Genomic DNA, 21,805 nt, shown 5'->3' with positions numbered 1-21,805 from the left:
GATGAGCACAATCACAATTTAAGAGTGATTGAAATTCTTGCAACACTAGCAGAGCTGAGTAACAGCATATTCTTCACAGCGCCACTGGCATGAAGTGTGGCATGGTAACATAAAATGTTATTTTCTTTCAGATGACATCTAGCCAATGTAAAAAGCTTCACACATGAATGGTTATTTCAAGAGAAGTCTAACCTGTAACATGATCAGAGCCATCAATTAGACATCAAATGACAGCCAGAATCTGTCCATGCTGTCCTATGGACAGATTGTCGAAGACTTTGCCATGTAACCGAAATAAAAATAACCCCGCCAAGACAGTTTGTAATAAAATCCTTCTTTCACTGACTCTGATGGTTCGTCGGGTGGTTGTCCGCTTTTGACGGGCATCACGCTTGCCAAATTTCTCCTGCAAAGTAATTGAATAGCAAGTAAAGGCAGTTACGCCCCGAACACACAGACCGCGTCAAAATTGCAGACATGCTCTATTGTTTACCCTTGCTGGATAGCATCCTCCTCTATGCAGTCCTGTGGACAGAGAGTCTGAGACTTTGCCATGTATGAAAATAAAAATGACCCCACAAAGACAGTTTGTAATAAATCCTTCTTTCACTGACTCTGATGGTTCATCGGGTGGTTGTCCCATTTGACAGGCATTAAGCATGTCGCCCAAGATCCTCAGCAACTTCTACAGCTGCATTGTTGAGAGCATCCTAACTAGCTGTATCACTGTGTGGTACGGCAGCACTACTGCTATGGACCGCAGACGCCTGCAGAGAGTGGTGAAGACTGCTGAGAAAATCACCAGGACTCCACTGCCCTCTCTGCAGAGCATCTACCACCGCAGAGTCCACAGGAGAGCCGCCTCCATCCTCAAGGACCCCACCCACCCCCAGCACGGACTGTTCACACTTCTACCCTCAGGCCGGAGGTACAGAAGTGTTAAATGCAGGACCACCAGACTGAAGAACTCCTTCTTTCCCACTGCCATCAGGCTCCTAAACAACCCATAGGAGATTAATATAACCTTACTACCTCAATAACTGAATTTTCCAGTTTGCATAATTGCACTGCTACATTTGCACTGTTTTATTATTATTATTGCTGCTATTTTATTTTATGCCTTAAATTTTGCTGTCTTGTACATTTGTTTAGTATATATTGTATATTCTTTAGTATTGTATATTTTACATTGGTTGGCATTCTGCGGACAGCAAAGCAAGAATTTCGTTGTACAGGGAAACATGTTTTCTACTGTGCATATGATAATAAACACTTTGAATCTTGAAATTTATTTTGCAAAGTAATTTAATACCAAGTAAAGGGAGTTAGCGAGATAACTTCCCGAGGGAGCTAAAGTTAGCTTGCTAACTCCCTCTATACGTACCCCTCGAGTAATGGAAAATGCTGCATCTAAAAGTCTTAAACAGGGTTTGAATAAAAGCAAACATTAAAAGGCTAACCAGTGTTGTTGGTGTTAACAGTTAGTGTGGAATATCACAAAGTAACTTTTAAACCAACTTCCAAATTGAACGTGCAACGCAACGCATACGCAAATTGCTCTTCAATTGGGGATCTGTGAGAACGCTGCAAATGTTCAACCAAGTTGGTTTAAAAGTTACTTTGCATGTCTGCAATTTTGAAGCTGTCTGTGCTCATAGCTTCAAATTGAAGTAGGGCAGAAGTTTTTGAGTGACATTTTTGGGTGACGACCCCAAATTGACATCAACAATTTCCTGTTACCCCAACACTTAATCGCACTCGCAGGCCATAACAACGCATAATAATGGCGTCATAGTGTATTCTAATCCCTTAAAATATGGTAATTGGTTGGATCCCCAAACATTGCAATATAGGTTACACATACAATAAGTAGACACTGTATATCTTCAATATTATTTTCAAATATTATCAAATCAGGAGGTCAGTTTAATTTTCTCAGGGGACCCCCTTATGTGAGCTTGCTGGGGGAGAGGGCATTAACATGAACATTTAGGGAGGGGCTCAGTATGACGATGTCTCATGTCTACTATCCTAGATAACTAGCGTAGCTCAACTACTTAGCTAGCTGCAAAACATTTTAACATAACAGGTGCAACAGTAACACAGAAAGAGTGTGCCGGTGCTCTGATACAATTAGCTTGTGCAGCGTGAATCACGATGACAAACACCGGTAGGAGGTGGTAACGTTTGCTATCACGCTGGCAAGCAACTAGAACTAGAAGTCTATCAGTGTGGGCTAGGCTTACCAAAACGCCGAGCTACATGCAAACATGAATGAGGAAAAAAAAACTCATAACGGCAATTCCATATCAGACTCCATCTCTTAATTCGTATTCATCCATCTGTGGTCCAATAGCAATATATAGCTAGCTAGCTCATTTTCTGACAGCTGACTTGCTAGCTATCAGTATTGCAGTAGCTAGCTTACTATACAGTAGCATTTCAAAACATTGCAACCTTTTAATGCAATACACATAATTGTAACACTTCCATGTTGGTTTATTTAGCTAGAAAATAAAATGCAATCGAGTTACTCACTCGGATAAGGTCGGATCAGCTGATACAACGGTGACTCAGTAGACTACACAACTTCCGCATTCACTAGCGATGACCTATGCATCAACCAATCCCGAAAAGTAAAGCCTCCATTTTTGTCCAATGGTGCCGTGGCATTTATACCAATAACGTCTGAGTTTTTTCACCGCAGCCAATAAAAACGTACAACAGGTAACAGCGCGGGCGTAAAGATGCATGGATGTCACCAAATGGCACGCACACACCCACACCAAAGCCAATCAAGCACGGTGAAGCGTTCAGCTCACTGAGGCATGATTGTAGCGAGCTGGTGGAGATTGAAATAGGTGGCCAATAGAAAATCACAGCGCGGCACAAACTGATCACATGCTATGGCACATGGGGAGCTTCTTTTTTTCTTTTTCTTTTTTAAAGCAATCGTGACTTATTAAATCCGTACGCAAAAATACACTCCATCTCCAACTCGAATAAGTATACATTCGAGCCTTGCACCAACGTATTCCATTTCCCTTATATCTGCCTGATATTGATTGGTGGCCAACATGTGTACACAAACACACACACACACACACACACACACACACACACACACACACACACACACACACACAGGGAAATAAGGTCCTATAGTCCACCACACCTCTCCAATTATGTGATACCAATATCATATAGATATGTAAAGACTTATATAAACTAACACATTCAGCTTTTGGCTTGTGAGTACACATCTAGTGTATGTGTCTGAGGTGTGTCTCTCACTCTTACATGTATGGGTGCAGACTAGAGACTGATAGATAGATAGATAGATAGATAGATAGATAGATAGATAGATAGATAGATAGATAGATAGATAGAAACTTTATTTATCCCAGGGGGAAATTCAGGTTCCAAGTAGCGTACAGACATAGGGGTATCACACATAACATACACATACAACATACAACATTAGCAGTATTGTATACAGGCGAGGTGCAGTTGTAAATGTCTTTGCAGTTAGGTGAGGTGCAAAAAGGTAAGGCAGACAGTGCAATTATAGCATTAAATACTAAAAACTAAATACGGGCTACATAAATATGGACTATTTTTAAAGTGCATTTAGTCCAGGCTGGTGGAGGGAGGTAGGGGCTGTGTATGAGGCCTAGCATAGCCAGTAAACATTGTAGTTAATGAGGTGAAACAGTGACATGATACATGATAGTGATGTGATACAGAGGGTGGAGGTTATGCAGAGAAGTCCATCTCTTTGCCCTTGATTGACATATTGTAAAGTTGTATGGCTCTGGGGACAAATGATTTAGTCAGTCTGTCAGTTTTGCTTGTCAGTGCTCGAGAGACTGTGTCACTCCCTGTGTTTACAACACAGTGGTTAAGGCCTGGTGCTATTTTTGCTCTGCGGCCTTTGCCTCTAATCGCAGGGACTGACCTCATATGCCCTCCCATACCAGTCAACAGTCATACAACCCTTCACCTCACTTGAAAATATGCTACAAGCCAGAGACCTTTGACCCTCTCAGCAAATCACAACCCCCTCTCCTGTCCCACATGTGTATTTTATGTTATTATTTACAGTCCATTCAATGAGACAGAGAACATGTCTTTCTGTGATATCAGCAGTTTTTTTCATTCTTGAATTATGATCACATGGAGTCAAATAAATGTTTTTGAGGAATACTTGTCGACTAGAAGGTTCTGTCAAGCGATCTCGAGAGTGAGGATGATACTATGGCTCCATCTAGTGGTAAAAGGTGTGACACAAGAAATGTCTTATGTATTGATACATGTATACAGTGCCCTCCATAAGTATAGGAAAGGGGAAGCATTTTGTCTTCTTTTAGCTCGATGCTCCAACAGTTTGGATTTCAAATCAAACAATACTATGAGGTTAAAGCAGAGATTATCAGATTTAATTCAGTATTTTATTTTTTCAAATTGGTTTCACCATTTAGAAATTACAACCCTTTTTATACATAGTCCCCCTCATGGCACCAAAAGTATTGGAAAATTGGCTTTCTGGTTCATCAGGTGTGTTCCGTCACATCATTTGTGCAGGCATAAGAGAGCTGTCAATGTCTAGTATTGATTGTAGGTTTTGCATTTCTGTTTGGAGTCTGCTATTGGTGTCTGTCAATATGAAGACCAAACAGACATCAGTGAAAGTCCAGCAAGCCATTATGAGGCTGAACTATCAGAATAATCTATCAGAAACATAACCAAAACCTTAGACTTACCAAAATCAACAGCTTGTAACATCATTAAACAAGAAAGAAAGCACTGGTGAGCTCAGCAATCGAAAACAGGATGACTGAAGAATGCTCACCATAATTAAGAAAGAATACAAAACAACTGTCCCACAGATCAAAAACACTCTCCAGGAGGTAGGCGTGAATGTGTCAGAAACTACCATTCTCAGAATATGTCACCAGCGGAACTACAACAGCTTGACTGCAAGGTGCAAACCACTAGTTATCCTCAAACGGATGGTCAGGTTACAATTACCTAAAAAGTACCTAAAAAGCCTGCAGAGGTCTGAAAAAGGTCTTGTACCAGAGTGATTGTAAGAGGAAAGTTTGGAAAAACATCTGCCCAAGATTTACAGCATACCACCTCTATCTGTAAAACATGTGGGGAAAGGGGGGGTGGGGGGTGCTATGGTTTGGGCATGTATACTGTAACTGCCACAATAACTGGCTCACTTGTTTTAATTAAGGATGTTACTGCTGACAGCAGCAGCAGAATGTATTCTGAAGTGTACAGAAACATCTTGTTTGCTTGAGTACAAACAAATGCCTCCAAATTAATTGGATGGCGATTCATCATACAGTAAGACAATGACCCCAAACATAATGCCATAGCAACTAGGGAGTTTTTCAGGGCCAAAAAGCGGAAAGTTCTGGACTGGCCAAGTGAATCTTCAGATTTCAATCCAATTAAACATGCATTTAATTTCCTGATGATAACATTTTCGGCAAAAAGACCTCAAAACAAACAACAACTGAAGATGGCTGCAGTAAAGGCATGGCAGAGCATCACCAGAGAATATACCCAGCGTCTGGTAGGATTAATGGGTCGCAGACTTCAGGCAGTTATTGCATGCAAAGGATTGTTGACCAAATACAAACATTACTTTATTTGGACATTATGTGATTTTTTCCAATACTTTTGGAGCTCTGAAATAGGGGAGTATGTTTAAAAAATGTTGTACTTTCTAAATGGTGAACCCAATCTGAAACAAACCCCATTGAATTAAAGCTGAAAATCTCCACATTGACCCCATAGTATTTTTTTTAAATTTCAAATCCAAACTGTTGGAGTATAGAGCTAAAAGAAGACAAAATGCTTCCTCTTTCCAATACTTATGGAGGACACTGTAGGTAATATGCAATGCCAATGATGATATTGTTCCCTAACTGTTCACCAGCTCAGGGAGTTTGTTTGTGCCGTGTTTAAAGCAGGGCTAGGGGGGGGGGGGGGCATAAGTAGATATGAATATTGAGTTTAGTTGTCGGTACATGTAGAGTAAATGATTTTCCCACCTTGGGTGTCACAAGGGGAAATGTCTAATCTGCCTTTCCCTTGTGGCCAGAAAAAATAACTACCTATGCTGAGAAAAACACACTGCGCACATGATAACTGAGCCTCTGGAGGACTGGTAACTGACATCCCAAAAAGGCAGAGGTGGAAGGAGATCGATATTGGACAAGAGAAATGACAACAACTGGCAAACAGTGGGAGATTGGGGCAGTGCCTTTGGTTCCCATTGCTCTTGTAGGGGAGGTAGGTAGGAGGCGGACAGGGGGTGTTGATCCCAAAGACCAATCACCATGGGCCCTCAGGCCAGTACTTATCTGTGGGCCTTGGGGTCGGTGAGCGCTCTAGGTCTTCTCTACTGGTGATCAGTGTCCATCTACAATTACGGCATGGTGAGTGGTGATGTCATGACACTGGGAGTGCTGGGTTCAGAGATGGTGTGGTTTCAGAACTGTACAGCTATCAGTAATTTTGATTAATTACAATGGAGATTTGCTTTGGTAGATAAATCAATCTGAGGTGACATGTACACCTGTAGCATGGATAATTGTTGTCCATTCACAATGGCAAGAAATCCATTTGTTTCATCTCACTGTTATAGAGTTAATCAGATTTAGCGCCAGTGAGTGATATAATCTCTATTTATTTTAGTCCTGTGTCCTGGAAAAATATGATCTAATGATGATGATTTTTTTCACCTTTTAATGTTTTAACATCAATATAAAGATGCCATTTCCTTCCACGTGTTGAGTAATTTTCACCCCTCTAGGACAAATGTATTCAAAAGACCTTGTGAAATTTCTAAATTACATTTTGAATTACATTGCTATCCATTATTGAAAAAAGACCATGGAATTATGCTTTGTGGGAAGAGTCTTACAGTCAATAAGACCCACATACACATCCATTGAATGCTCCATCTGGAGAGAAGATGATAGATGATATTTTCATTTATTTTTTCAGACTTCCTACACAGATAAAGGAGAGAAGGTAAGACACATCATTATCAGTAAACACAGCAAATGGATACAGTGATGTTGTTATGTAAGAGCCAGTAACCTGCAATTAGAACATTTAGTTTAATTCACACATTAATGGCAAATGAGGAATAATTCCAAACAGGCAGATAGTAGTAGTTAATATTAGTTAATATTGAAATATATTAACAAATATTAAGTTAATAGTTGAAATAGTATATCTTTGTAAGAGATGTTAATACATGGGATTTCTGTCTTTTTCTCCTTTAGCCCGAGCGGGGAAAATTTGTTAAGTTTCATCATGTGACCTTCTGGGTGGGCAATGCTAAACAGGTGAGTCCTCAAACCTGAGTGTTCTGCTGAAATGTTATTAAAGGTACAGTGACACAGTCATATACCTGTCATATCTGAGACATAGGCTAGTATGACAATTCTCTAGAGTTCACATCACATGTATGAGTCCTACAATGAATGATACACTGACTCCAAACTGACAGGAGGCAAGGGTTGTCCTGGATCAACCTTTGTTTTCTGGAGAGAGGCTCAGGTCATTGGTCTTGTGCTAGTTGACATTAGGCTCTGTGAAATTTGATGAGTTTACAGTCCAGGGTCAGACTTTAAACTTGTCAGATTAAGTGCATATTAAAACAAGCTGACAAGCCATTAATCATAACAAATAAATGCTGACATGAGGGTTTCTGTATTGAATTGGAAGTATCTGAAATGGCTAATTTGATCTTTGAAGATCCACCTAGGCAATGAGCTGATGTTTACTGGGTAAACAAAACATATAGACTTCAAAGGCTAAAATGTTCACTCAACAGTTCATTCAACCATGCTGAGAAAGAACAAATCAATCTACGAATTGACAGGATTGAGCAACACAGTTGGCAAGTTGGCATCAGCTTATGCCATGTCGTTATAGCCTCATCTATTCAGCTTGGTCCAAGACTAAAACAATAAGTTGCCTTTCAAAATGATGCCTGTTGAATAAAAGCTAGTCTTTGCTAATGTAGACTTACATTCTCTCTGAAGGCAGCTGCGTTCTACTGTGATAAGATGGGCTTTGAGCCTACGGCCTACAAGGGTCTAGAGACAGGAAGCAGAGAGGTGGTGTCTCATGTTATCAAACAGGATAAGGTACGCACTCTCATACCCAACGATTGGATGATTGGTCTTTTAAACTCTCTTACAAATACACATATAGTACAGTAATGACTGTACATAAGCACTGTTCACAGGAACACAGATAACAATACTTGCATGCAAGTGGATCAGCTATATATACCATAACTTTATCCCTGATGCATTGACCAAGTTCTGCTTTGTTCCACCCCTACCCAGATATTATTTGTCTTTGAATCTGCCCTGAATCCAGGAAATGAAGGCAAGTTTTCGTCTCCTACAATATTATTGAATATGGAAAGTGACACATGCAGTCCATGATTGGTAATATGAGTTTGGATTCTAACTGAGTTCTCTTTCCTTTAGAAATTGGGGAACACTTGAATAAGCACGGGGATGGGGTCAAAGACATTGCTTTCCAAGTGGAGGACTGTGACTTCTTAATCAAGGTAACAAGTGAAAAGTACCTGTAAACATATTTGTTGACATTCACATAAAATACAGTACAGTAGATATGAATTCCATGCAGTTAACAATATAAGTATCCTTTGTCTCTCAACAATAAGAGAGGGGTTGTCACCAAATGCAGTTTACACACATAGGAACAATGTTCACCACTCTGGTACTATAGCTAGGGTGTCCAGGTTTGTGTACACACCCCTGCAGACTGATAACAGTGGTATTAGACACCCTGTCCTGGTCCCAGGTTACACAGAGGGTTTGCATAAACTCTGCTCTGGGTCTAATGCCCCGGGGGAAATTGTCATTGAATGTGCAGGTGGATAGAAGCCTTCCCCCTATTTCTCTTTCATTGCTTTCATTGTATCAAAGTAAGCAAGAGGATATTTCTCTACATTTGACCACAGAGGGGCAGTCTAGGGTTTTGTGATCAAGTAACTCCCACCAGTTGGGTGTATTTTGAGGTGGCCTGTGTTCTGTTACTGTGTCCTGGTCTGTTCACAGAAAGCTAAAGAGCGAGGGGCTGTGGTGGTCAAAGAGCCCTGGGTGGAGCAGGACAGCTACGGCAAAGTCAAGTTCGCTGTGGTTCAGACAGTGAGTCACAACCGGCGAACACTAACTAAGCTACAGCAACATACCTTGAGGTACTATGAATTCAAATGAATAATTCTGTCTTACCCATCTGCTACCAGTATGGAGACACAACACACACACTCATTGAATACCTGGGACCCTACAAAGGCCTGTTTCTGCCCGGATACAAAGAGCCTCTCTTCAAGGATCCCCTGTTGCCCAAACTGTGAGTATAACACATCGCTGGTCCTTCCTCACAGTTTACATTCACAACCTGTGTATGTACAGTGTGCTCTGACAAGTGTTTCACTTAGCTTTTTATCATATATCTATATATAGCCTACTGTATGTAACTTAGACTCTATCTAACAATTATAGCCACACCTCTCCTACAGTATGTATGCGTCAACATTGTAGTTCAGGGATCAGATCATACTGTAGAGGCCAGGTCTCTTAGGCCCTCAGACACAAACATATTCACTCACTCCTGAAATAACTGGTCACATGGTGTTTTCCCCCTGTCCCCCTCTCTCCAGGCCGCCAGGATGTCTGAGTTTCATTGATCACATTGTGGGAAACCAGCCAGATGATAAAATGGTGCCAGTAACAGACTGGTAAGGGTCTCCACAGGTAACAGGTACACACTTGGCAGAGCAGAAACAGGGCAGGAGGGCAAACAACATCCAAGGCAATTAGAATAAACCACTGCAGGGTCTGAGTCTTAGATACACACAAAATAAATAACTGTGAAGTACTGGATTCCTCTAGTACTTCCATTTCACCTGTCTCTATCTTGGTCATGAGAGCTGATGAGGGAAAGGAAATGAAAGGTGAAAGCCATTAGAGACAGGATTCAGCCCTCACTGACTCCCCACATTCCAGGTATCAGAAGTGCTTGCTGTTCCACCGGTTCTGGTCGATAGACGACAAGCAGATCCACACACAGTACAGTTCTCTGAGGTCCATTGTGGTGACCAACTATGAAGAGACCATCAAGATGCCCATCAATGAACCTGCACCTGGAAAGAAGAAATCTCAAATCCAGGTCTGATTTACAACTCTGACCTCTCAGATTCTCAATTAATATTAGAAAATTAAAATATTCCTGTTTAATATTTCCTAGTGTGTGTGTGTGTGTGTGTGTGTGTGTGTGTGTGTGTGTTTCTGACACTATGTGTGTGTGTGTGTTTCTGTGGCTTTACAGGAATATGTCGACTACAATGGAGGGCCAGGTGTACAGCACATCGCCCTCAACTCATCAAACATTATCCAAGCTGTGAGTCAGCCATCTTTTGATGATTAAAGAAAGACAACAGAATAGCAGTTAATCAGTAGGCATGTTTTCAAAGACAGGAATTGGGACATTCTTATTACCCATCAGCTTCATAGTCTCCAATGTTTTACTGAAGCAAAGCAAGTGTTGGTCTTTTTCTGCCCTGAAACAGGTAGTGAACCTCAGAGCCCGGGGCATGGACTTCCTGGCTGCCCCTGACGTGTACTATGACAGCCTACGGGAGAACCTCAAGACAGCCAAGATCAAGGTGAAGGAGGACCTCAATAGGCTACAGGTAAATAGAGCATCATGTCATCAGCCATCTTCTCTCATACTGTCTAGTTTTTGAGCTAGTGTCAAGTCCTCAATGCACCTCTCTTTGTCTTGTCTGTGTAAAGGAACTGAAAATCTTGGTGGACTATGATGACAAGGGCTACTTGCTCCAAATCTTCACTAAGCCTGTGCAGGACCGACCAACTCTCTTCCTGGAGGTCATTCAACGCCACAACCATTTTGTGAGTATATCAGATACAAACTGTGCCTCAGAGGAGGGGTCCCCTGAAAATAATAATAAAAAGAGTTGCAGACCACCCCCCCCCCCCCCCCCCCCCTCTCTCTCTCTCTCTCACACACACACACACACACACACACACACACACACACACACACACACACACACACACACAGACACCACAGACCCTTGTAACTCCATAAAACACCTAACACAAAGCAGCCTTAACACCTGTTTACAGCTCCCACCCAGTGTGAACAGACCAGAGCCAGAGTTGTAAAGGGCCAGTAAATCTATCACAGATGTAGATTAAAGGCCCAGTGTACTGCAGGTGATCTGTGGATTGGGTTGCACCCGGTGGCATTTCACTTTCAAACCAAACCCCCGCAACCTGTTAGAACAGGCTCCTCTTGTCATGCGTGAGTCTGGTGATGTGGATGGGATGCCTGAAACGGGAAAACGCAGCGACACCACACCAAAGGAACTCGAGGAGAAACCACCAACACTTGATCTTTTGATTATCCATGAAAATATTTACATGATTAATTGGGCCACATAAGTTCAATCTTCTGTGAGAGTCTAACTGGTGTTTGAACATAAAACCCTGGGAGAGTATTTATCTGCTCTCAGTAATCCAACATCAAAGACATTATCCTCTAAAAAACTGTGTCAGTGAGAAGATCCCTAGAGCCATTACAAATGACATAGAATAAGGCAGATCTTTCAAGTAATCAGAGATCTGTTTGTGTGTTCTTTCCCCAGGGCTTTGGGGCAGGAAATTTCAAGTCTCTGTTCGAGGCCATTGAGAAGGACCAGGATGCCAGGGGCAACCTCACCGTGCTGACACCAGAGGGCCAGCCCAAAGCCTTCTACTGATACCCCAGCAGTGCACCTCTCCTCCACCACAGACATTACACCCACACTATACCTGCATGCACACACCTAATACATACATGCTGATACAGTACATATGTGCTGTACAGCACTAATGTTCACGGTACTTATATACTGTAGTTATATAAGTTATATATATACTGTCACTATCCTATCACAACTGTAGGGCTGTACCAATAAAGCCATGCTCATACTGTACTGTATGCCCTGATAAATGTGTGGGACAAGATGTTAAAAAGCAAGCTATAAAACACCCCTATTGAGTGGTAATATTCATCAGTCTTCCATCTTTGACCTGCATTGAATAGGTAAGATAAGGTAAGAACCGGCATTCTAGTTTGGGTTGTTCAGCAGTTCTTCAGAACATACACACATCTGTGTCATCTTGTCAAGAGGCTTATGATTGCAGAAGTGTGGTTTATTGAACAGTACATTGGCTCTAAAAATGGGGCTTGAGAGATACAGGAAACAAAAACACCATTTTGATTCTGAAGATCATAGAGACTGTATTCAACACCAGAGATTTTATTTCAAAATAATTTATTTGCATATAATTGGAATGAAGCCAGGTTGATACAACTGTGATGGCACTTGTTTGTTTCATATAGATATTGTTCTATAAAGAAACCATATATTGCTTTTCAGACCTGGACAAAAATGGATAAATATATTAGTAAATAAATATATTAGTGACATATCACCATATTGAAATGTTCTATTATATATAAAATACAACACTTTATTTCATTTCTGTTTTTTTCTTTCTCTTTTTGTACACAAAGTATCCAAAATATACTGACAGATCCCTTACATTTCTAGAGGGATTGTGCTCTATTAGAAAAAGGCAGTTTCAGCTCATTATGCATTCAAAGACAAAACACAATACAAACAGAAAAGGACCCTAAGGAGGATAAAACTACCCGAAACGTTCAGTGACGTTTTACTGATTTGAGTATTATTTTCTTGTACTAGTAGTTGTGTAGTAGTGCTTTGGTTATTTGTGGTGAGTTTTTTCCTGTTGGAAATCTTTTGAAGCCAAAGTGCTGGTTGTGATTCAGTCATTTTCAGCTCTAGCCAGGGGACTGTTATTTACACAAACAAATAACAGACATACAAAACCTGATTTATTAGCTAGAGAAGCTGTCGCAAAACACATTAGAAACGAGGTATTGGTAAGGGGGGATTGTAATTCAAATTGCTGGGGGGAGGTGTATAATCCATAATCACTTCACTGATTGTCCACAATTTTGACTGCATATTACTTTTATCCAACATTTTTTTTCTTGTTAGTAAAAACAGATTGAGGAAAGAATTTAGATTGAGTGAAGAATAATATGAGGCACAAACGGTATCATGTAGTTGATTGCATTCAAAACGTTGTTTCTTTGGTTGGATAACGCAATCTAAAAGTATTGGGTTATTTGATGATCTAATAAAATACTTCAATTCATCGACAGGAAGTAGTTGACAAAGTTCCCACTGCCCCCTGAATCAAAACTGAATCAATAAGGCAACATGATGTAGCTAGCAGACTCATCTCAATCCATCAGAACAAAGTCATCCAGCAATAATTAGCATTTGATGGATCAGCGTGTTACTAGACTAGCCAAATTCCATTTAGAGTTCATTTGAAGTGCTACCAGTCTCTTTAGTAATACTAGAGAGCTCCATGTTGGCTGCGTGTGCCTGACTGCAGTGTGACTGCTGAGGGAAACCAGTCTCCTTTCACATTCTCAATGAGCCTCAATGTGTATACAGTAAGCACAATAATATATCGGGGTTAGAACAATAAACATTTAACATGACAGATTTCCACTATAACGGGATTCTTTAACTCAGCCTATAAAGATTGTTTCATTCTTCCAGTGTTTTGATCTCCTAGAATGTTTCATCCCAGGATCAGGGAAAGTGCTTGACTGAGTACACCAGGCTTTCATTACAAAGCTCTTAAGGCCACAGATTTGGTCAATGCTTGGTACTGTATGTTCCCAAAGTCAAATTGCTTTTCATGGCTTTCCTCCAGTTATTACATATATATACATAGTAATTATGTATATTTTTTATTCTATAGCTACAATGTTCAAGAGCACCCTTGGTGAGCTTTAGCTGCTGGTAGACAATGAGTAATGGCAAAGTATATATCCTTGCGGGGGGACATATAATAAGGTTGTGTAGGTCATGTGGGTGATGGGGTCAGGGGTGAAGAGCTGAAGACATGGTAAATGTCCTTCCTAAGCCGAGGCTCCACTCAGAGTGTGTGTTGCGCTGATGGGTCCCTTCTACACGAACCCCACAAAACAACACTCAGCTCAAACATAAGTAACCACTGGCAACATGAAAAAGACAAAAGCAAATAAAATAGCTTGTAATAATAACACATTTCAGTCAATCAGGTTCTTTTAACAATGAAAACAAAATTACAGACTAAAAATGAACCGAAACACACAAACAAAATGTGATGAAAACAGCTGCCATTTGTGAATTAACCAACGCAAGTCCGATGCTGCCTCAGTGACCTCCCAGCATGCTCACTGCCTGTGGGATTGAGAGAACAATGAACTACCACTGGGACAGGTTGTCCAGAGAGAAGCGCCATAGCTCTTTCCTATAGCTCCATGGTAATGGCAAGAATATGAGCTACAATAGTACCTTTGAGAAATAACTGCCCCATGTCTATGGGGCACAAATCTGATGAGGTAGGCTAGAAAGAGCAAGACGCTTTGGGTATTCTGTCATTCTAAGCGGAGAAAATGCTTAATCCAGATACAGTAGGTACCAATTTGGTTGAAATTAAGTATGTAAGGAAAATAAAGTAAGTATTAATAGTACCTCTCAGTTAAACCAAATTATTAATCAACCATCCACTCAACCAATCAATTGGCCGATAGGTGACTGTGTTTTCTATGCATCAAATCAAGTGGGAGAGAAAGAGGAGAACCAAGGTTCACACCCTCAGCAGTGATCAGTTCCTTGTGGTCACTAAGGAGCCTGGGAACTTGTAATATCATGTTGGTACTGAATTCTTCCTGTAATTTACAAAACAAAAAAACAAGGCTGAACATTATAAAACATGTTGTTTTCCCGTTTGTGATGTACACGTTTTCCCCAGCATCTCCCAGACTCCATCTTGAAGGACAAAACCATTTTTGAGACAAACCTCAGAATCATACATTGAAATAATGTAATTCAACAGCTACTTTGAGCAATTTGAGGTCCATACTTGTGCTTCTCATTTAATCAACTTAATGGTTGAAACAAAGATTAAAAACAATCATCATCTGACTCATTTTGATCTCTGTTAGACAGCTGAACTCTGGGGATTGAGGACTGGAGGTGGCTGGGAAATGTTGTCTGAATGCAGGTATGTTGTGGAATTATTTGGAAGACTTGAGAAAGATGGCCGATGATGAGTTTGTCCATTCTGACTCCTGTGTAGCAGCTTGAAGTTGGGGATGCACCGAGTTCACACACCGGACTCCTCCTCTGATCCTGGGGACAGAGGCAACAGCTTTACTTACCTCTCTCACACTCACAGAAACACACAGATGATGAGGAAACATGAGGAAATGAAGATTACCATAGGCCTACACATAATAGGATATTCCTGTAGGGATATCCAATGAGTAAGAGATCAGATGTTCACATGCCTAATAAAGGCTGATGATTAGTACACCTACCCTGATTGTTGTGTAAAGTTTGGCAGTATACACAAATGTCTGTGTTGCGGTCTGCCACGGGGCTATGGTGGTGGATCCTGCATTGGGCTCTGTCCAGCTGTGGCTCTGAGTGGGCCTGCTGCACCCGCTTCTGCCACACCACATGGGCCCCTCCACAGCAGGGCCAGTCCTCCAGGCCCCCAGAGTCCAGGATGAGGGGTACGGGCAGCAGGGTGGGGGGCAGGTCAGGAGGGGGGCAGCAGTAGCCTGGACCCTGGCCGTAGTGGATGTGGATGCTACAGTCATCCTGCAGTTCCAGGCTCTGGTGAAAGCGTACAGAGGGGCCGTCCAGCACACAGCCCCCCAGACGGCCATTCCTCCGGTGGGGGTGTCCATGACTCTGGTGACAGCAGGGGGCTGGGGGCTGTAAGGGGGCTGTTGGTATCAGGACAGGAGGGCCTGAGGGGGGGCTGGGCTCATGGTCCTGGCCCTCTGTCCCATGGGGGGGTCTGTCTGTGGGGTCTGACTTGGGGCACTGGCAGGGGCTATGCTTTAGTGGGCACACAGGAGAGTCCTTGTCCAGAGAGGAGGGAGGGCCAACACCGGCCCCCTGCTCCTCATCAGAGCCCCTGCCTGGGCCCTGGCTGTGCTCCCCCAGCCCATCCTCATAGTGGTGGTGTCTGTGGCGGTGGTAGTGCACATGGCTGAACACAGCCTGCTGCAGCTGCTCCTCTGGGCAGCCTCCTCTGTTCACTACTGAGTCCAGAGACCTGGGCCGGGCCCCTGCCTCCAGGCTGTTCCTGCGGGGGGTACGGCCCTGCCCCGGCCCCGGCCCGTAGTACACAAATGGATCATAGTCACTGCTCAGAGAGCTGCGGAAGGTGGACCAGCTGCCGTAGACACCCTGCAGGGACACATCAGTACAGTTGAGCACTGAGTCACTGGAGGAGCCATGGCACGGCCCTGAGCTGGAGTCACTGGCTGGCCCATCCGCCAGGTAGCCACTGCGCTCCGTGTGATAGCTGCCCCCCGAGCAGCTGCCCTCGTCCTGCCGGCTGCCAGCCACTGCAGCCCGGGTCTGAGGGGCGTTGGAGGGGGCGTGGTGCAGTCGGGAGCTGGAGGCGCTGCGCTGAGTGGTGCAGCCTGTGCGGTAGCCGTGGCAGGGGCGACGGGGGGCGTAGTGAGACCCCGGGTGACCCGCTGTCCTGCAGCTGCCTCCTGTCCTGTGGGGCCTCCCAAGGCCCTCTGCAGGAAGGTGGTAGCCACAGCCTGAGCCTAGCGGCCGACTGGGGAGGAAACGCAAGGTCTGGGGGTCCAGGGGTGGGGAGCCGCTGTAGTGGCCCAGGGAGGGGTAGGGTCCAGAGGGGCCACGGGGGTAGTGGGGCCTCATGGAGAAGGGGATGGGGTGCTGGGGGAAGGCGTGGGGGTGGGGGTGGGGGCCGGCATAGGGGTGGTGCAAGAAGCTCTGGTTGTACTCAGGGGTCTGCTGGAGTCTGCTCCTCTGGGGCTGACGTGATGCCAGCTCAGTCCCTGTGGACAAAAAAAACACAGTCAGAAAACACACACATACGCACCACTACAGGGTGCAACTCACTGTTCATTTGTAGACCTACCGCAGGATTGTTGCAAGTGAGCAGAATCAGAAAATGACAGATAGATAGCTACTTATATGACACCCCCCCCCCCCACACACACACAATAGAGCCTCCCCCACTGGTCATTACCCATGATGTTGTGCATGCAGAGGGGGCAGGTGCGATGCTGCAGCAGCCATGGGTCCACACACTCCTTATGGAACTCGTGAGCACAGGAGATGATCCTCAGGTCCTGTGACACAAACAGGCTTTCAGCTAAGAGAAGCACTCACATTACAAGCACAAACATAACATACATGTATGATAAGGACATTCACTCTTCTCTTGCTCCCTGGGTCTGTCTCTTTCTCTCTATCTCTCAGTGACCCACCTGTCCATCCAGGAACTCCTCCAGGCAGATAGCACAGACCGGGCTGGAGTTAGAGCTGCTGGCGGACCCCCAGCCCACACGGTGGCGCTGTGAGCCTGTGCAGCCCTGGGAGCTGTAGGTCCTGGTCTCCAGACGACTGATGGCACGCATTGTCTGCTGGTGGACTGAGTCCTAAACACAGAGCAGAGGAGATCAAGATTGGAATGTTTTAAAGGGTTATGGTTAACTCTTTAGTCTACAGTTGGAGTAAAAGAACGTGCCAAAACAACCACTAAAGATGATTTGTTACAAGTGCTACAACTTTAATAGAGAGGAAGGGGAAAAGCCTTGTGATAAGAGTACAGGATGTGTTTTTCGCTTACCCAGGTTCTGTTGGACTTGCACTTGTACCGGAAAGCAAAAATCATAATGATGGCCAGAATAGCCAGGACTATAGTGAGCAGGATACCAACATCATAGGAGGGCTGTAGAGAGAGAGAGAGAGAGAGAGAGAGAGAGAGAGAGAGAGAGAGAGGGATAGAGAGAGAGAGAGAGAGAGAGAGAGAGAGGGATAGAGAGAGAGGGATAGAGAGAGAGAGAGAGAGAGAGAGAGAGAGAGAGAGAGAGAGAGAGGATAGAGAGAGAGAGAGAGAGAGAGAGAGGGATAGAGAGAGAGGGATAGAGAGAGAGGGATAGAGAGAGAGAGAGAGAGAGAGAGAGAGAGAGAGAGAGAGAGAGAGAGAGAGAGATGTGTCACACTTTCATTCATCTACACATCATGCATCCAAGCATCATAGCCTTGGCGCCACTAAATCAGGCTCCTTGATAAGAGACACCACAGGCCAGGTAGTAATAATAACACCTATGTTTACGGAACACTTAGAGAACTAAAGCTCCCACTCCAGCCAGAGTCAATAGAGGCCTCTCAGTACCACACAGCCAGCTTCTCCTCTGGAGGGTCAACAGCACCACTGTTTACCTCTTGTCGCCAGGGCCCACTTAACAAAAGGGGGAGGGGCCAATGTCAAACCACTATGAGTATTACAAGAGGAATAGGGCAGACTTGAGTACCACAGATATGAACTCTATGGTAGAGAATGGGGAACATGAACTTCTCATGGACCTTTGAGGGGAATGTGTGTGTGTGTGTGTGTGTGTGTGTGTGTGTGTGTGTGTGTGTGTGTGTGTGTGTGTGTATGTGTATATCTTGATATGCCAGGCATTATTACACAGGCGTCGCAGACTTACCCATTTGGGTGGCACCATCATGACCTCGATGCGAACCCTGGCCTCCTCATTCTTGTTGACCAAACCCATCAGCTCCTCCGCATGCTCAGCACTGACAAACACCACCGGGTGGGGCAGGGAGTCCGACTCACGCAGCTATGTGTGTGTGTAGGGGGGTGGGGGTGGGGGTGGGGGTGGGGGGGCAGACATTAGTGAAAAAGGAGGGATGACACATTATGTTAAGAGAGCAATCATATCAATACTCTTGTTGTTACTTTGTCATGCTGTGTGATTGTGTCCTCTGGTGAGCTCCACCCCTCACCTCTAGTGCAGCGGTGGCGTCATCTGTGACATCAAAGATGACAGCCTGAGCCCCTCTCTCCAGCGCCAGACGAGCCTGAGTGACACACCATAAGACAGACCAGAGTCACACACTGGGGAACAAGGAAAATGTCATCCTTCTACATGTTTGTGCAGGCAGCCATCACTAGATGGCAGTCATACCACACGCTCACGGTCACAGTCTAACACTAGGGCCAAAGTTCAGTCCTTACACAATCTCACCTGGCTCTAGACGGACAACTTCAGACAGTCGGCCGTAATCCAAATGCACTGTTCTCACTACAGTACTCCACACAACACTGCTTACACCACAGTTCAACCCAGACGTAAGTTGTGAGGAGAAATGGATTGAGAGAGACAGAGAGAGAGGGGGGGGGGGGGGGTGGCAGAGGACACATGAGAGGGTGCAGGTGCCTGCCCTCCATTCCTGTAGGCAGCAGGGGAGTGTGAAGAGAAAGAGAGAGAAGAGAGAGAGAGAGGGGGCTGCGGTAACGTGGGCAGAGGGTCGCAAGTGTGCCATCTCCAGTTTCACACCAAAACAAACATGGCATCGCAGTAAGGCAGGAGAACGTAGGAGTACGGGAACCTTAGCTCAGACACAGCAATATGAGGCCTGCCTGACCTGTCAATGTTTTTATTGGCTCAATGAGATTTGTTTGTGTTATTGGTGTGTTCTCTACAAAAGCAAATCTCGGAAAAAGACAGAAAAATAAATAGCAGCCTTTTCATCATTGAATGTCTCAACACATGCTCTCAAGAGGATGGCATTCCTGACTGACTCCCTGCCAATGGTTTAATGAAGAGGAGCCGCAAGCTGAAACAACTGATCACCCAGGTCAAACACAGCACAAAACAATGTCTCTCAGGTTAACATGAGCTTAGGGCAGGAGTGAGCCAAAGGGTAAACATGTACACACACACACACGCACGCACGCACACACACACACACACACGCACGCACGCACGCACGCGCACGCACACGCACACACACACACACACACACACGCACACTCACACACTTCCACATCTATACACGCAGTCACACACAAATTCAGGTGAAGTCATCACTCAGGCGATCCATTAATCACAAGTTAATGAGAAAACCCCTTGGAGGAACAGCACCATTGAACTCTAGATCACTTTTTAACACTTCAAAAAACAAAAAGGGAAAGTTAATACATGACTACAGTAGAAACACACATTTCCTTTGACTGTATACACAAACTGTCAGCAGTGCACCCCTCCTTCCCCTATTTCCTGAGATTGCATTGTAGACTATAAGAGCTGCCAAGTACTGTGTGTGTGTGTGTGTGTGTGTGTGTGTGTGTGTGTGTGTGTGTGTGTGTGTGTGTGTATGTGTGTGTGTGTGTGTGGTTCAGTGTGTGCCTAGTCAATCACATTACAGGTTAAGGTTCAAAGGGCACTGTATATATGATCAGAAAGAGGTCAGATAGAAAATAAACGCATCTTGATAGATTCCTTTGATCTAGCGTCCAACACTGACGCAAGTCAACAAGCTCATAATTTCATTAGGATTGTAATGGTTGTACGCATATGAGACTAAATGGGGCGCGGCAGCACAAGAAAAAAAAAAACAGAACTTCGACATGTGGGAATCTGCTTTACCTGGGGTTCCCAACCCAGCAAGTTCCCTACCCAGCATGAAGCCCACATATCCTCTAATCGTGGTAATAAATGCAGGAAAATACTATACTTGTGGCACACACACACACACACACACACACACACACACACACACACACACACACACACACACACACACACACACACACTAAAGACTGAAATGGTCTCAACCACAAAGCTGCAAGAGTTCCCACTAAAGAACCACAAGAGCCATTTCAAGAATATATCATAAATATATTTCTAAACTGGCTACTGTGGTCCTATTATGTCATTATCGTATCACAGTGTGGTGGCTAAGTACTGTCCAATCCTATAGGTTTCTATGAACCCAAAACCCGGAAAAGAAAGAGCTGGAAAAGAAAGAACTCATGCTATGACATGATTAATTGGGTCTATATATATTTAACTTTTTACAGTCTCTTTATCATATGAAAAGTAAATTCAGACTCAAACAAGGCAATTAAAAGGAGAGCCAAAGTGAGTGTCGAAACATTCCTGCTTTTTTTATGGTCTAAACTGTAATAGCCAGCTTTGTGGTTAGCAAACATCTATCCTATTCAGATACAACATGATAGGACATATTTGATCAGGAGATAGGATCTGGGATTTGCACCAAAAAATAAAAATAAAATTAATAAAAATGTCACCAACAAAAATTACTGAACAAGAGCTAGCTTTGTCATTGTCAATGCTACAATGACAATGAATATTTTTTTGACATATGAATACTTTTCCAAATCAATGCATGCTGTTTGATGGTGAACTGTAAAATCCATTAATGCTGGTGACCTTTTGCTTTGTTCCGTGTCAGAGAGTGAAATCATTTCAATAGATTCTCCCTGATAGAGGTAGCAGATAGCACCAGGCAGCAGGGTGCTCCAGTCTGTATGTCCCCTCTGGGCTTCCGTAAACCCCAATGACTGTCGCAAACATCAGACACAGACACACACAGACACACAATCACCTGAGGGCCCGGAGGATCTGAGGGCAGAGAACACACACAAACACACACACACACACACACACACACACACACACACACACACACACACACACACACACACAGCTGGCAGACATGTGAGCAGACATCATAACAAACTAACACCTACGCAAATAT

At 43.8% G+C, this 21,805-nt stretch overlaps 3 protein-coding genes across 4 annotated transcripts in view; 1 reads left to right on the top strand and 2 right to left on the bottom strand.

Annotated features, from left to right (window-relative positions):
- Window positions 1-2,569, bottom strand: part of mtmr4 (myotubularin related protein 4) — a 43,624-nt gene extending 41,055 nt beyond the window's left edge. Inside the window, exon 1 of one of the 2 annotated variants that reach the window (XM_083695932.1) lies at window positions 2,535-2,569. The gene's annotated coding sequence lies outside the window, so the exon portion shown is untranslated. The remainder of the gene's footprint in view (window positions 1-2,534) is intronic. The other variant, XM_083695933.1, reaches the window with a different exon arrangement.
- Window positions 2,570-7,032: 4,463 nt separating this feature from the next.
- Window positions 7,033-11,857, top strand: hpda (4-hydroxyphenylpyruvate dioxygenase a; the record flags this gene model as incomplete). Its single annotated transcript, XM_083665531.1, has 13 exons — window positions 7,033-7,053; window positions 7,311-7,373; window positions 8,076-8,180; window positions 8,385-8,427; window positions 8,532-8,614; window positions 9,129-9,218; window positions 9,317-9,423; window positions 9,734-9,811; window positions 10,080-10,242; window positions 10,402-10,473; window positions 10,643-10,765; window positions 10,869-10,985; window positions 11,744-11,857. The coding sequence occupies exons 3-13, from the start codon at window positions 8,100-8,102 to the stop codon at window positions 11,855-11,857; spliced, it is 1,071 nt and encodes a 356-aa protein (XP_083521657.1). The 5' UTR covers window positions 7,033-7,053; window positions 7,311-7,373; window positions 8,076-8,099.
- A 573-nt stretch (window positions 11,858-12,430) lies between these two features.
- The window catches only part of rnf43 (ring finger protein 43), a 70,643-nt gene continuing 61,268 nt past the window's right edge, over window positions 12,431-21,805 (bottom strand). The window contains exons 3-9 of the mRNA XM_083693475.1: window positions 19,025-19,099; window positions 18,724-18,858; window positions 17,859-17,960; window positions 17,497-17,667; window positions 17,256-17,358; window positions 15,553-17,061; window positions 12,431-15,364 (exon numbers count right to left, since the gene is read on the bottom strand). Coding sequence (XP_083549601.1) covers window positions 15,339-15,364; window positions 15,553-17,061; window positions 17,256-17,358; window positions 17,497-17,667; window positions 17,859-17,960; window positions 18,724-18,858; window positions 19,025-19,099 — 2,121 coding nt within the window. The 3' untranslated portion in view covers window positions 12,431-15,338. The remainder of the gene's footprint in view (window positions 15,365-15,552; window positions 17,062-17,255; window positions 17,359-17,496; window positions 17,668-17,858; window positions 17,961-18,723; window positions 18,859-19,024; window positions 19,100-21,805) is intronic.

This window comes from Argentina silus, assembly GCF_951799395.1.
Source record: "Argentina silus genome assembly, chromosome: 2".
In the NCBI taxonomy this organism is placed as follows: Eukaryota; Metazoa; Chordata; class Actinopteri; order Argentiniformes; family Argentinidae; genus Argentina; species Argentina silus.
The sequence above is the reverse complement of the archived record's forward strand: the minus strand, read 5'-3'. Positions and strand labels throughout refer to the sequence as shown.